At 29.5% G+C, this 16,474-nt stretch overlaps 1 protein-coding gene across 1 annotated transcript in view; it reads left to right on the top strand.

Moving 5' to 3' along the window:
* The window catches only part of LOC125064235, a 122,528-nt gene that overhangs the window by 67,203 nt on the left and 38,851 nt on the right, over positions 1–16,474 (top strand). Inside the window, exons 2-3 of the mRNA XM_047671182.1 lie at positions 10,233–10,505; positions 11,906–12,039. Of these exons, the coding sequence (XP_047527138.1) occupies positions 10,433–10,505; positions 11,906–12,039 (207 nt within the window). The 5' untranslated portion in view covers positions 10,233–10,432. The remainder of the gene's footprint in view (positions 1–10,232; positions 10,506–11,905; positions 12,040–16,474) is intronic.

A 16,474-nucleotide genomic window follows, 5' to 3' on the forward strand; every position in this document is an offset into this window, starting at 1 on the left:
TTTGTCACCTCGGATGAACGTAATGTAACTATTTAATGTGATATGTTCCATGATTAGAATATTATGCAGATTCTAAATTTGAAATTGAAATTCAATTCCAGTCACAATTATTTTTTTCATTGCCATTTAATTATTAAATTTGGCGGATAACTTTCAGACACAAATACAAATTTATTATCTGTATATAAGAGCTGTTAAGGATATGAGGAGATTTGAATTTATTAAACTTTGTTAAAAAATATTATACTTTCGTACGAAAACATCTTTGTTTTTTTTTTTTTAATATATTGAATAGCTTGCCTGATCTAGAAACAATGATCTCATCAAATCCAGCCATTATTATTACCAATTCTTTCAATATACAAACCAGACAAATCAATTAATTCCCCAGATCATTTCCATCTCTTTGAAGAGCCGCTCGTGCATACGTTAGATACATACGAGTAATTTTAATTCTTACGTACATATAATATAAAAACTATTTTGGGATCAATGCTTGCGTCATATGTGGGCAGTTATAATGGTCGAGTTCCACGGAACTATTTTGTTTTGTTTATTGTTGCTGTTGCTATCAACATCTAAAACTGCTCAACTAACATACTTTAGAATTGAAATTTTAACTTCACGGGTAGTGATTTATATTCCTTCCATTCACGAACTTCTTTTTTATTCTAATAAATTTTGGCAAAGGAGGTACCGGCTTTTATTTAGCAATACTATCAATGCCTTTTTTGAAATAACAACTAATAATCTTATTTTTTTTCCAATTAAGTGTACATATTGTATTTTAATTTGGTAAGAAGGCACAAGTTGTCGTGATCGAACCTGAGACTTCCACATTACGAGGCGCCACGTTATTTATTGAGCTAGTGAAGCTTGAAAACTGATTTATTTTACATATTATTTTATTGAGCATAATTATTTAGAGCGTATTTCATAAGAATATGAAATTGACAAAAGGAAGAAGAGGAAGGTTTTTACTAGACTAAATTATACCTACTTCTACTTAGATTGTTTGAAAGTTTAGGAACTAGTTTATATAAAATTTTTGTTTAGTTTATTTTTTTTTCATAGCCCTAAAAACATCTAGAAGCGCACATTTGAATATGGGATCACACACAGATACTATACGCAATATATACGCAAGGAACATAATTTGTCAAGACGGGTTATTCAAATTTCTTCTTCACCATATAAACTCCTTCGTCGTCGTTTTGTTTATAGTTTTGTTAAAAATTCAACATACCGTATAATGAACTCTACTTTAAGTACACGTTAAGAATGGCAAACAAAAGCAAAATAAATCTACCATACATTTCCTGCGTTTGGTGGTCACGAAGCGAAAAATTTCTCTTCCGTCCTTGTTTCTTTTTAGCTTACAACAATACGGTTACTTGTAAACTTTAATGGGGGTTCGAATGTTGATTGAGTCTTAAATGAAACGGTTGATGGCCTTTTGATGGGGAAGTGAAATATTGATATGTGTTTTATAAATAAACTATTCTTAAAAAAACATAAATACAATGCTTTTTATTTTATCTATGGTATTATATTATTTATGGTAGTATTTTTTAATGAATTCACTAATATGGCAAAATATAATGTACTTACTTACGACAGTGAATTCACAAGAATGTTATGTAGATTATACAAATCACGATATATTATAGAAATCTTTTATTACGAACCTGCACTGTCGAAAAAACGCATAGTATTATTTTCGTAACACTTATAAATCATATACCAGATGCATTTCTTTTCTTGCAATTTAAAATTAATTGATAATTGATTTATGGTTGTTAGAAAAATTGCACTTAGTATTTACACAGTGTGAACATAGTAAGTAATTAGAAAATTATTGATTAATTTTCTAATTACTTACATTTCTAAAACTCACGTAGGTACATTATTATTGAATAGATTTTTAAATATATTAAACGGAATAAAAACACATAAACCCAAAAGTTGGTACTAACGTAAATTAGGTAGGTATATCCACCGGAGAATCAGAGGCATTTTGATCGAAAACAGTAAACTTTATCAAATTTATTTTTGTACGCGCATTTTTATTCCTTATAAATTGAATTTAAATTGTTTTCGACATGTCGCATTTATCTTAACGGGTCCAATTTATCTCGTCCCAGAACTACACTCATTGCATTTTCAAAGAATGCACATCACTTGTTTATTCCAACTGGCCGCCTGAGGTGAAAGCGATATCAATTTATTTCGGATTGTTTCTGTGCGTCTGTCAATTTAGCGGTGACATGATTAATTTTAATCAATTTATTAAGTAGAAATTTAGTTGATAATTATTGTAAATTTTATCTAATTTCACTTTTTTAATTAGACTTTGAATAAATTAGCAGAATTGTTTTTGATTTATTGTGAAGTAAAAGTTGTTATATTTCTAGAGACAGATAATAAGATTATTTTTTATTTAACTACACCGACACCACTTATGTGTGTGTGTCAAATTTTGCATCTGATTTTGAAACCATAGTTACTCTGTATTTTAATTTGCCCAAATTAATCGTCACATAAAACCTTTTCCTGAATACTGAATGTATTAAATAAAATTCTACTACAATTTATTTATGGAATAACCAAAAAATAATCATTATCCTTTATTGCTGTCAAATCTAATATTGAAATTGTAGATAAAATATTTAATATTATATCTAAAAAATATTAAAATAAAAACATGCAACTTAAACGCTATTAAAAGAAGTATTTAATTGAATTAGATAAATAAGTCAGCCTACAATGTTAGAGATAATAAAAGGCAATTGGCGTCATCTAACTGAGCTTGTTTGTAGCAGTCTAACTATTGAATTATGATAAATGTATACGAGATATAATCGCCAATAATGAGCAGTATATAAAAATATCTTATAAATTATACATTAGAGTATCGACTTCAGCTATAAGCTGAACGGTGACGTAATGTATAAACAAACCTTTATTACAAGTACAGAGTATAGAAGGCGCGGCTGTTTTTTTATAGTGAAGACCATTTTTGTAATGGATAACAGACAAAACTACTAAATCAATACACATAATACTTATACCAGAACATGCGTGTATCGGTTTTTTAGTGGGTATTCCGGTGAGTTGGGGCGCACCAGACGTTTTCATCACTGCACCGGCGAGTCTCACATACCGGTAACGCTAAGAGAGATTTTCAAGCAAAAAAAAAAACACGTGTATCGAAGAAGGTTTTATAATATTATATAAATAACTGCGCTCTACTGTTTCACCCGCTTTAAGTCTAGACTTAACAAATGAGATTTTCATGACCTTGCTTTATATAAATCTCTTCTCAGGTATTTTAATTATCTGTTAAACTTATTTAAAAAAGTAACATTTGGCACAGTATTTTAAGGTAAATATTGTTGGATTTAAAAGATGACTTATATTTATACTTATATAAATACATATAAGCAATTTCTGAGAAATCAAATCCTGCTAATATCGTTCTACTCGGATTGTGATTAACGAAAGATGAACGAGATATTAACACCACAAGTCTCTGAATCGAATTTACTCTACACGGGGATGTAACACAATTTATGACACCAACTAAAATTAAACATTACGATAATACGATGAGCCCTTGAATGTCGACAAATATCCGCTTTATATTTAACGACTAGAGACCTGGTCTGGTTGGCACTGGTTAAGAAAATAATATGATGTGTATATAATTTATCTTTATTTACAATTAATTAATTAGTTCCGAAGATTACCTCCTACATAGAAACAAGCAAATTTTACCCCTTTTGAATATTAGTACAGATGCAAATATATAATAAACATCGATCCTAGTAACAAGAACAAACTATTCTTAAATTAAGCTTTAAATTTGGTAGTTACACAAGGGGAGTTGTTATTACTTGCTTATCTTTTGACTATAATACGTGAGCTGACTTGAAGATTTTATAGCAAGAGAGTCGGTTGTCAGTACGGTTACATTATATATTATATATTTTTAAATATAACATCTTATCAATAAATCATGTTTATAAAATTTAATTTGTAATATTTTTATATGAAAATATTATTTGCAAATTCTTGTTTTGTTTGTATAACAAATACCCTTCATTGTAAAATATTAGAGATTTAATTAATATTGAAGATAAATGTTAACATTAAGTAAACATACGATGAAAGTTTACGTTACGTACATGATTAAGTTGATAAACATATTATAAGGCTATATAACTTTCAGATAAAAAAAAGATTGAACATTTATGTAAGTCTTTTGCCGTTGTATACGTAATTAATGTACATATATATATATATATATATATATGAACTTATGAATACTAGATGGCGTTATGTCAAATTGTAGACAATTCTAAATCGCGATGGCAAGATTCGCTAATTGTTTGCATATAACACTTAGGAAATTTTAGAACCCTGATCGCCGAAGGCTCGATCGCTCTGTTGCGTGAACCCTACCCGGTTCAGACATCACGGATAATAATCCACCCAGTGATCAGTCTGTAGTTGCAGACGGCGTTGCCACCACTGTAGGGGGCCATCGCTCCGACCGGTTACCCCGGGGCCCATGCGGGCCTGCGTGGATATCTCATGAATGAATAAATATGGTTACCAGTATCACCTAATAGCTTAATCCATAAATTTAATTAAGAGTATTTATTGTGTAATAAATAAAATAACTTTATATTTTATTTCGAATGAAAAGTTTTTAATCTATATTTACGAGGTTTCCTAAAGGCGCTATTATCTTTTATGGATTATTTTGTTAGAGGACTAATTTTAAGACAGCTTATTTTGGGTTTGTTTACAAATTAATCCGCATCCTAAAACTATATAAGTTCTCGGTCTATAAAACATGCCCATTGCCCACATGCCGAGATCATAACAAGCGCATCTCTTCGTGATCGCTCGAGTGTTCCTAATCTCAAGTGTCTGAACGCGGTGCATTTCAAGTACATCCCTGCACGTAGTTCTATCTTAGCATGGAAATATAAATCTAATAATCATTGTATCAAGTACTCAATTTCTGTAACGAACAAACAGTGCTTTGCAAATTTCTATATACCTCGCAGATGCAGGATATTTTATTCCAACATTATAAGGGAATAAAGCTCATAGTGCTACAACAATTGATGTTGAGGATTAAATGTAGGAACTCAAAATGATTTGGATTTAACTTAGTTGGATGTGTCATGGCAAGCTGAGTAATGAAATTTCACGCTAATAAGCATTTCACGTACACACAATTTTAAACGGATAACAATATTTTCTAGTCATTATTACTAATTTGTTCAATTTTGTACATTTATTCTTAATGACTAATTTCCGTAGCAGATACAAACAGTTCCTTATTGAATTTTAATCCAACATTAACGCTTGTTAGTTACCAGTAGTAACCCAAAATAAGTTACGATTAGAATTACATGACGTCGCGAAATAATCATAGACTAATTATCGATTAAAAAGCAAAGTAACTGCCTTTTATTGTGTCACTGCTGGGCTAATTCTTCTCGCATCTTCAGTAGAAAATTTAAAACTTATTCTACCGTGTTGTTCCAACGTGGGTTGGTGGTCTCACTTGGGAAATATTTTTCATTCAACAAATGCAAATATTCTCACGATGCCTTTATTACCTAGTTAGCACTAAATGAATTATAATTACAAATAAGGTAAACAAAATTTAAGTTTTTTGGTCTGGATTTGAACATGCAATCATCGGTTAACATTAACGAGTTTACACCGCTGAGCCATCTCTTCTCTCGCACTTTCTGTCAGAGCCAATTATTACCCACAGCTTCAATTTTAACTCGAAAAATTAATCATTTTCTCCTTTAATTGTTTAATTATATCTATCTGCTAGAATATAACCAAAAAATTAATTTTGATAAGTGTGTAACAGTCACGCTATAAACACGCTAACATGGAATTTCGACGCGAATCACTTTCACTGTATCTGCAATTAAATTCTCAGTCGTTTATAAGATTTTATGTTCGATGTTTTGTGCAAAAATAATATTCGCGTAAGTATTGATATTCTTTAGAAAATAATTCCATTATACATAAACTATTGACTTTAAAATATTATCTTATTTTGTTTTTTTTTTATTATTATTATTTACGTGATAGAATATAATAGTAATAGTTTATAAATGCAATTCGCAGCCATAAACATTGTCGGTGTTTTGGTTCATAATATAATATACGTATAACTTAGTCAATAAGCATAAATTAAATAATTTAATAAAAAATGTGAGCATTGTGTTAGATCACGGTCTAACATGTCAAAAGAAAGTAAAAAAAAGTCGATGGCTGACCGAACCAGAATTGAACGCGTGACTGACTGCGGTCACTGGATCGCGTTGCAAGCGCATCTAGTCTGGCGCTAAGGGTTGACCGCACCTGATCTATTTATTTACACTACGTTACTTGAACTACAGAGTAGAAATATCATTTTATTAATCTATTGCTGCTGATATTGATAAATCTTCTTCCATCCTATTCTGACCTTGTAATTCTACATTCAACATCTAATTCCATAAATATACTGCTTTTCTAATATCAGCTAATTCCGTAGACAAAGTTACTCCTTACCAAATTCTTCTCAAGTATAAAGAAGGAAGACAAATAGGAGATATCTGTGCAAACACAGAGGCATTCTGTAAAAGAATTGGACATCTATTCGACACGATTCGAAAGAGTTCAGGCGAAGAGCCAATAAGTTTATATGCTTACCTCTGTAAGCATTTAAACTCACTGACTGCGTGGAGTATAAGTATAACGTTGGCAATTACTACTGAGAATTTCTTCGTAGAATAACTAAATATTTTTTACTGGTCTGAGCTGAAATTTTGAAACGGTACCTCTGTATCTGTAGCATAATAAGCCACTAGACCAACGAGGCAGCTAGTACGCAGGTAATCGTATGTAACTAGTGAATGAACAGATAAAATAATTACAATTGTTTGACTTAAGCGTTTAGATAAATCTAATAAACGTTTTCAACAAATTATTAAAATTGTTTAACTAAAAAAACAAGACACATTCTATGTATAAAAATTAAATACTTATATTATAATGAACAATTACCCAATTATTAGTTATTGTGATGACGGATCTACTATGCTGTTTGTATATTATTTAGAAAACAACTGAGCATTTAAAATATTTATCAATGGAATGATTTTATTTTTTTTTTCTTCGTAGAAACATAAACACACGTATAATTAATTGTTTACGACAATAAAGCCTTTTTTTATTTATTGTATTATTGTACTCCAAGTACATTTGAACTAATAATAGTTTGGCTTCATCATCGGATCATAAGTATTCTTAATAAAATTATGAGGTGACGTTTTTTTAGTAATGCTTGACTGTAAAAACTACAAATCCAATATACATAAAACTTATACCAAGAGATGCTGTACGTTTAAGAAGAGGTTTTAGTATACGTTACATGTCAAACAACGTCTGCCAACGATTTTGATTGTTAGATATAAAAAAAATTATTCACTTCCAGACATCATCAGCTTTCAATTACACGCGCATTAAGAATTTCCAAATTGTTCTTAATCAATTTGCTTTAGAAGTCGACACGCGAATATCGTTACTTGTTTAAAAATCTGCGATACATTTAAGATCTAAACTAAGTGTCGAAATTAATGGGTTTTTATTCTGATTTTAAATTTAAACTACGTAATTGATTAGATAATTTGAGAGTCAACTACTCTAATAGAAATGACTAGCTATTTTAAAGCGATACTTCAAGAGTGTCATAATAATATTCATGAAACGTATGCTACGTTTAATAAATTTAATAAATAGCCTTAAGAAACCTTAGTCCAAACTTAAGGAATAGAGCGCGATACGAATATACCATAAAACCATTAGGACCAACAATAATATTAACTTAAACATAAGTTTAACGAGATATAAGTAGCCGAACTATTATGAATGTCTCTATGAATTTTGATGACGCTGTCAACTTCTGTATGATCGAAGATGCACAGACTTACTCTATATTTACTTATGGTATATTGTATTTCTCTTAATAATATTGTCGCAATTAATTAAATTTTGTTTTTGTATTTAAGTATATCGTTAGTGTTTTGTATACTGTTTGTGCCATAAAAAAGCAAAATAAAATAATAATAAAAGTAGATGTAATAAAGCCATATAAATGATTTAACAGGACTAAAAGACATACTTATTAACCAATAGCATAATTATTATAGTTCCAGAAAATAACAGACTCAATGTTTAAAAAAGACTTGAACCCACATAACTTATTTCACAAGGGCCGTGTTTTTGACAATCCTAAACCTAACTTTCGGTGTCACGTCGAGTCTATGTTACCCGTCGGCTTCTAATACCTCTATTTAAAGATTATGTAGTTTGTTTGATCACAAATATTTAACACGTGTATTTATTAATTAATACAATTGTATTAATTAATAAATACACGTGTTAAATATTTTTTTATGAAGTACAATTGTACTTCATAACAAATTGGGTGCAACGTGAAAATAATCACATTTTTTTTTAATATTATGATTTAAAAAAAAATATCCTTTCTTTTGATTTGTGCAAAATAATAAAAATCTTGTTAATGATCATAATTATAAAGTTATAATAAGCTGAATAAAAGGAGGACTTTACAGCACAACTCAGACATTTTCTTAATTAAGTACAAGTACCGTCTGCAAAAAAAATGTATTTTTAAGCTTAATTAGAGAAGTTGATAAAAATATTACAAAATACTTGTATTATATAGTTAAACTTCGATTCTTTCGATCGTATATATTTTTAATGAATACTGATGAACAACAAACACAACAATTGTCATTCTTTACAATGCACGTATGACTGAATCATGAAATTTTACTAAGCTTAAAGATATATAAACATGTATAAAAGCCTTCACTTGAAACTCGAGACAAGTGGGATCGCTGGCAATTGTTAGCTACAGTAATAAATTGGAATCTAGACTATCGAATATCTCGGACGGTAAGCTCAAAGCTTAGAGGAAATTGAAATTTCAAGCACGGCTGCTACTGAGTCAAGCATGAGAAACATACGTAACTGAAAGTGCTATAATGGTCATCGATTCATATGAACTATCGTGTATATCCCTTTCAACGATAAAGAATAATTATTTGTTATATTATTAACGTCCTATAATTAAATTCTACCTCAATATTTTTTATTATTCATGTTCGAAAGTACATCACATATGGTTTTTCAATTATAAGCCTTAAAATTTAATTGTGTTTAAATACATATTTGAATGGTTTATAATATCAGTTTTGTTGTAACTTAAATATCCATACTTTAGATGGTTTCTGCCGTGCTGCTGAGTTTTGAAACACCCGTAAAAATCTGTTTTTTTTTTCACGGAACTGAGGTACACATATGTATACAGAACCATACATAATTCTATTTGCAGAAACAATAAACGTTATAATCTACATACCGAAGCGCAATAATCGTGTTTATGATCGACGTTAAGACACTTTTACGGTCTAAATCTAGATTTCTCTTCATGGCTAGACTTTCTAAGCTAACCTAAATACGCGGACGGAAATTATTGTTTGTAACTGCTTTTAAATTAAAACTTCTTAGAAACTATAACTCATGTAATCACGAGGAGCAGTTGATAGGTGCTAGTTGTAGTAGTAGAGACCTCTTAAAAGGCCCGTAACACGCTGTTTGTATGACACTTTTGACACTGTCGTTTGTTGTTTAATAATGTATAAGACGATTCCTCTTTGTCCGAATATGGGGGAAAGATATTTAAGGATGACAACATTACGCTGATTCATGACCAATTGACATTGAATAGATACTCGTATAAAAAACAAATCTGTGTAAGTATTTCAGGCCTTGTCTTTCAGACGATACGAAAACGATGTCAACAAAAGATTAAATATAATATTAAAAAAATAAAGTCTTACAATAGCGACGCAAAGCTGTAACTTTTCATGAAAGGATTAATTCTTAAACCGCGTCGGCTCACCGGACGCTTACGAAACAATTAAATAATAATAAATGAAACAATGAAATACAAAAATAAATTTAAGATTTCTTCTAAATCGTTCAGTCTTGCCAGAGTGATTATGTATTAGATTCATGCAACGCTTGCCTTAAAATACAATGTAGAATAAAAAAATACAAAGAAAACTGTAAATTATATCTAGTTGTTATGTATATGTATTTTTTATTTGTTTCAGATTATCCTGCACCGATTCAACAATAGTTCATCACTATCCAAATTTTACTTCTCATTTTAATAATCTTTCTATTATTTTGCAACTTTCTTCAGTACAAACAATATGACTTAATAACATCTTAAACTTAGTGTTGCATTTAAGAATAGTGTGAAATTCAGTGTCAGGTCACATTGTTAGTGAAAATTGTGCCAATATTCAAAATGGAAGCATTAGAAAGGAGGGGCAAAATGATCGCCATCGGCGCGATATTATTCATCGTGTTTTGGTCCCAATGTAAGTATTGCATGAAAATCTAATAAATTTAGAATGTATGTCTTACTAGTCGGCGAATTCGCTCGCGTTTTAGAGTCTAACCCTATGATATCCTTAGGGTTTAAGCTTGCTTCATACCAAATTCATCAAACTCGGTTCATTGGTTTGGTAATTTTTAATATTAATATAGATGTATGTGGACGATAATAAATGTATATCTGTTGACTTTGTGTGATTTATAATCATAAGAGTTGACATATATATGAATATGTTGTAATATGTTTTTGTAAAAGGTTCTAATACTACACTTTGGAATGACTCAACACAAGGTGGCACAGCTCATCAATTTATATACCGTTCAACCGATCGTCGTGGCGATTTCTTTATAAACACAGGCAGGACGTCCACTGAGTTTTGCTAGTAATATAAATAATGTTTTAAGGCTCTTTTAAAATCACGTAAAAAGATTTCTATTGTAATAGATAAGTTTGGCACTGTTGAGAATAGTTCACAATAAATATATTTCCTATGGATTACTTCACTGCGAACAATCTTAAAACGAATTAAACATTAATATTGATAAAAAATTAAAACAATTTAACACACTAAATTTACTTTCCTTATGCATAGTTGCATAAGGAAAGAAAGTACCATTATAAGAATTATTTTAAAGAGTTATAAAGAAAGGCTACATTCAAAATGGGCCTTGAAGCTACCCTCATCACATTCTCAAGACTTAGAAAATCCTTCATAATACTAGTTTATTGTTTTGTTTATGACTTAATCTTAGATCACTGAACATGTTGAACGAGTCTAGAACCGTGGAAATAGTTAAATGTCAACTAATATCTCGTGTGTACTACTGTATGGCCTTACTGTTACTTGTTTGAGGAATTCTACTACAGCCTGGCAATTGTTTCTTCGTATAATTATTATTTTAACATAGTATTGTAATATAGAAAAACATATTTTTTCTAAACCATGTGAAGTCAAACGAATACAGAAGCACAAAAACGTTTACTTTTAATATTTCATATAAGTCTATAATGAAATGTAAACAAAATTGGATCAAGGCGGTAAAAACATAGAAACTATAAAGAAAATAGTCTGTATATTTTTAAGAAAACATCGTAATTATAAATCAACACGATTTTTTTTATTATATGTGTCTTACTAATTTCCCTATCAAATGTATTCACATTTTAACAACTTTAGTTTGCTATAAAAAGTGGTAATCTAGAGTCATTAAGGGCACAGGCCTTAAGCCTCTATTTTACAGTTATACAGTTAACTAAATGCTTTTACGATTAAGGTGTGTTCCTAATACTATGTTCACATAAGCTGTTCATGAATTTAATTAAAAAGATGAAAAAATAATTTTAACATAATTTAAATAAATTTATTTTAATCAAATATTATAGGCAAAGGTGTGGAAGGCAAGAACAACACAAAGATGTCGTACGTGTGTCCGCCGCAGTTCATTCGACTTGGACACAGCTGTTACTTCTTCAGTGAGAACAAAGCCACGTGGCAGACTGCACTCTTCTCTTGTAAGGTATGTCAAAAACGTTCTTCAAGTGTAACGAGTACTTAATAATATTAAAAAAAAATACGAGCAAAGATTAAATAAGTGAAGAAATTGTATAATCTGTATCGACAAACTGCGACACACACATATATAATCAACTATATACATATCAAAAACAAAATCGATGAGATCATTTTATTACATCACGTAATAAAAATAATAATTGTGTAAATTAATATTATAACTTGGTGGTAAGGCTTAATGCAAGCCGGTCTGGGTAGCATCCATTCATCAAACCATTTTCCAGTCTGAATAGATATTTTTATATAAAAATATATATTCATATATACAATACAACAGTAAAATAATATAACTATAGTTATTTTATTGAAATAGTAGTTATTTACTTATATAGAGTTGTGCAAACATTTGCACCGTATATGGACTGTATTGGTCATATATAAAAACCTCATTTGCAAAGTTGTTTAATAAAATGTTACCACAATTTGTATTTGAAACAGCATTCCTAAGCCAGTAAGAAATTACAGCAATCGATAAGTTTACGACAAACGAGTAAAAATGCAAATATCAAATAATAATAATAAAATTATTATTGTGTAAAACAAACAAAAAAAAATTTTTTTTTTATATTATGTACTTTACATATTTCTAACATTAATAAACATAAGATAGAAATCAAAATATTTGAAGCATGACTTCAACATGATTCGAGAAAACGGAATGCTATGAATACCACTACAAATTATAAAACAAAGCCCCCTGCCGCTTCTGTCTGTCTAAACGCGATAAACCAAAAAGTACCATATGGCTTTAATTCGGATTTCATGGAAAATTCATAAGGGCAGGTTAAAGTGTATAATTCTTGAGAGTTTACGATGATTTTTGAAGATGCTGGAAAAAATCATGCTGGCTGGGAGCTTTTCTGGCGTGCACCACGTAAGCCGATAGAGCTATATGTATTACGATTTAAATATTTTATGTAAGCCCTTATCAGGTAGCTAGTTTAATAAAATACATTGTCCACATAGTTACAACAAATGCCAATGTATGGCCCTCTGTAGATAACGGCCTCCTCTGTTATTACTATTGAAATTACCTAATTTACATTTACGTGTTATTAAAAATTAATGTAAGATACTTAACACCATTAGTAACATAACAAAATAAATATAATTTGAAATAATTACGTTCAAGGTCTCTTTATTAATTAATTTAGTTTAACTACCAACGCGATTAAAATTTATTGCGAGCACCATCAAATGATTCGTCCTTAACATCTCGGACCCAATAGGCTTATAACAAGATCACTTACTGGTTCAATAAGCCAGCTGTTGAATGAGCCCTATAAGATCTTAAACCCTATAATAATAGGCTCAAAATTAATACAGAGCGATGAAAATAAGTATTTTTAAAAATAATAAATAATTTAAATAAATATATAGTTTCGTAGGTTCGTCGTTGTATTATACTAAACGTTGAAAGTAATAAAAACATTATAAATATAAGCTATTAAATTTAACTGCCTAATGTATTTATTTTACATTTATACTTATGACATTTTGTATAACATTTTATTAACTTCTTACATTGTAACATTATAAATATTAAAATTAGTTGTGTAGTTAAATTTAATTTTTCAGAAAAAAACTACCTAATACGTATAAGACTATTTATATCTGCAAATATATCAAGGTAACAAAATTGAATTATAAAAAGTAAAAGAATAATAAATTTTACGTATTGATTGGTATTATGTCATTTTTATTCTAAAATTTCTAAAAGGCGTGTAAAACATAGAAGCAAATATATCTTTAATAGTAGCTAGTGCCAGCGGAGAAAACCATAATATTTTTGAAAGAGACTTTGTATTGTGTAAAAATGAACGAATGAACAAACAAGCGCTAAGCAATTCGTCCTTTCAGAAGATTGCCTAATAAACAATATTTTCATAAACTATTTGTATAATATTTTAAACATAATTGAATTAGCTCATGCCTTTCGTACCTTTCTTTTAACACGTAGGTACATCATATTTTGATATTTTTTCTAAACTAGCCGTTACCCGCGGCTTTGTTCGCGTAGAATATGAATATATTTACAAATTAACTTAAAATATTACGTTAATGTAAGACCTCTTTGTACCTCTTTCATTGGTGAGTATTTCAGCCCTTAATTCAGGGTAGAATTATCCAGAAACGCTTAAATGCAAATCAACTCATTTTTAATCGGTAGCCCAAAAAATAAATTTCATGCTTCTAACTTCAAAAATGTCGATCTTCCAGACTATCCTATATACGAAATGTCACCCCTATTTCCCACCTTAGGCGTATAATATATCCAGAATCGTTTAAATACGTGTCAACTAATTCTTAATCGGTATCCCAAAAATAAAATTTCATGCTTCTTAATTTAAAAATGACGGACTTCCAAATCTGTATACGAAATGTCAACCCCTATTTCTCCAAGGCGTAAAATATCCAGAAATGCTTAAAGAGGTATCTCATTTTTAATCAATATTCCAAAAAAAAGTTTCATGTTTTTAATTTAAAGTAACGGACTTCCATAAAAAATTTCATCCCTTATTTCACCCCCTCATAGGTAGAATATCAAGAAAGGCTTAAATACGTATACATTTTTAATCAGTATCCCAAAAATAAGGCTACAGGTTATTTTTTAAACATCTCACCTCAATCGATACTTTACAATACAATAAATTAAAAGACATTTTAATTAAGAGCCGTTAGGCTTAGTAAAAGAGCTTACACTAATATACGTCCCGACTAAAACCGAACTCAATTTACTAGACGACTTTACAGCACGAATCCTTTCAATATTTCCGATGAAATCCCCGTATAAATTATATTAAAATCAACCATACTTAAGCCAAGAACATAATGTCCTAAGTCCTTTTGATACGAAGCAGCATATCATCTTATTTTCGGGTACGAGTTTAATCTCGGCAACAGTGTTAACCCGAACATCTTCATCTCTGAAGCTGAGCGCTGATATGTTTATTTAGGACAACATTGCCTTTAAGTTTTCTTAAGTGGGCTCAACTTTAGAGATTGACTAAATATGGAAAATGACTATTAATATTAATACGTCTTATAATTCCGTTCAAAATATATACCTACATAATATGATTACTATAATTTCCTGAATAATCTCTTATGATGAGATAAACTACATATCTCTTATTAATATTCTAAAAACGAAAGTTGAAAAGCTTTAAAAAGATCACAAAGTTGGAATAAATAAAAATATATGTAATAATAACAGTCGATAAAGTTGCCAAATTGTACATTTCTAATAGACAATAAAAACAAACTGTATGTTTTATAAAATACTTTAAAAACGATATAGATATTAATAACAACCGTTCTAGATGAGCCTACTCTTCGAAACAAAATATGAAGGCTTCCCTGTAATGTTTCCTTCACCGCCAAGCAAGTGATGAATTACGAATCTTCGGTAAAAATCCGGTTAAAAATCCACGGGGCCATCTAGTCTATTTCTACCTAATTAACTTTCCGATTTGTGTAGGTTTAATCCGATATTTAAGGAATGTTTTCAATTACAATATATTATAGTTTTTTGAAAATATTATAATTATCTTATATAAAATATTTATAAATATATAGATTATTAATTCAATATCAAATATGAAAATATTTTTATATAGAAATAAAACTATCCTAACTATGCTACACTTGTTTCGTCCAAGGTTCTTTGTATATTTATAATTGTTCCACTGATGACACATCGATAAACGGTCATGTCAAATAGCTCAATCTTTATTATTTAATAACGATACGATGGTTTAAGTGCACTACTTCGAAGTATTTTGTAAAACAACACGTCATATAAGGATTTAATAAAAAACTATCAGTGTTAGGAATGTTCATTTAACCAAATATCACTTATATAAAGATGAATGAACTCTGCAGTTATATCAAAGTGTTCGAATAGTTGAAAATTTAATTATTCGCTTGAAATCGATAATTTGTAGGATATATTATATGATAAATTATATTAGAATTTTAATCGCCGTCTAAAAAAAAGTATAGTCGCGGTAAAAATTGTTGAAGATGGTCGACTATAACAGCGGTAAAATTAAAATAGTTTAAGAATAGCGAATGAGATTTCATAAGAATAAAAAATAATTAATTACCACTGTAAAAATAATCTATTATATAAAATTATATTTTTCTAATTCATATATAATTTTAAATCATATACTACATTTTTTATTTAATGTTATTATAAAGACGTATCCATTACGCTCATTGAAATTATGAGAACCGTTTGTTACAATCGCAATGACGTCATAAAATATCTAAACACTTCTTAAGAAGTCTCCAATTTATACGACCTCGCATCGGTCTATTGAAACATTTTTCAAATAGTTTAAAATAAATAGACCACCATCGTCGTGCGTGGG

Source organism: Vanessa atalanta, chromosome 5 (genome assembly GCF_905147765.1).
Source record: "Vanessa atalanta chromosome 5, ilVanAtal1.2, whole genome shotgun sequence".
In the NCBI taxonomy this organism is placed as follows: domain Eukaryota; kingdom Metazoa; phylum Arthropoda; class Insecta; order Lepidoptera; family Nymphalidae; genus Vanessa; species Vanessa atalanta.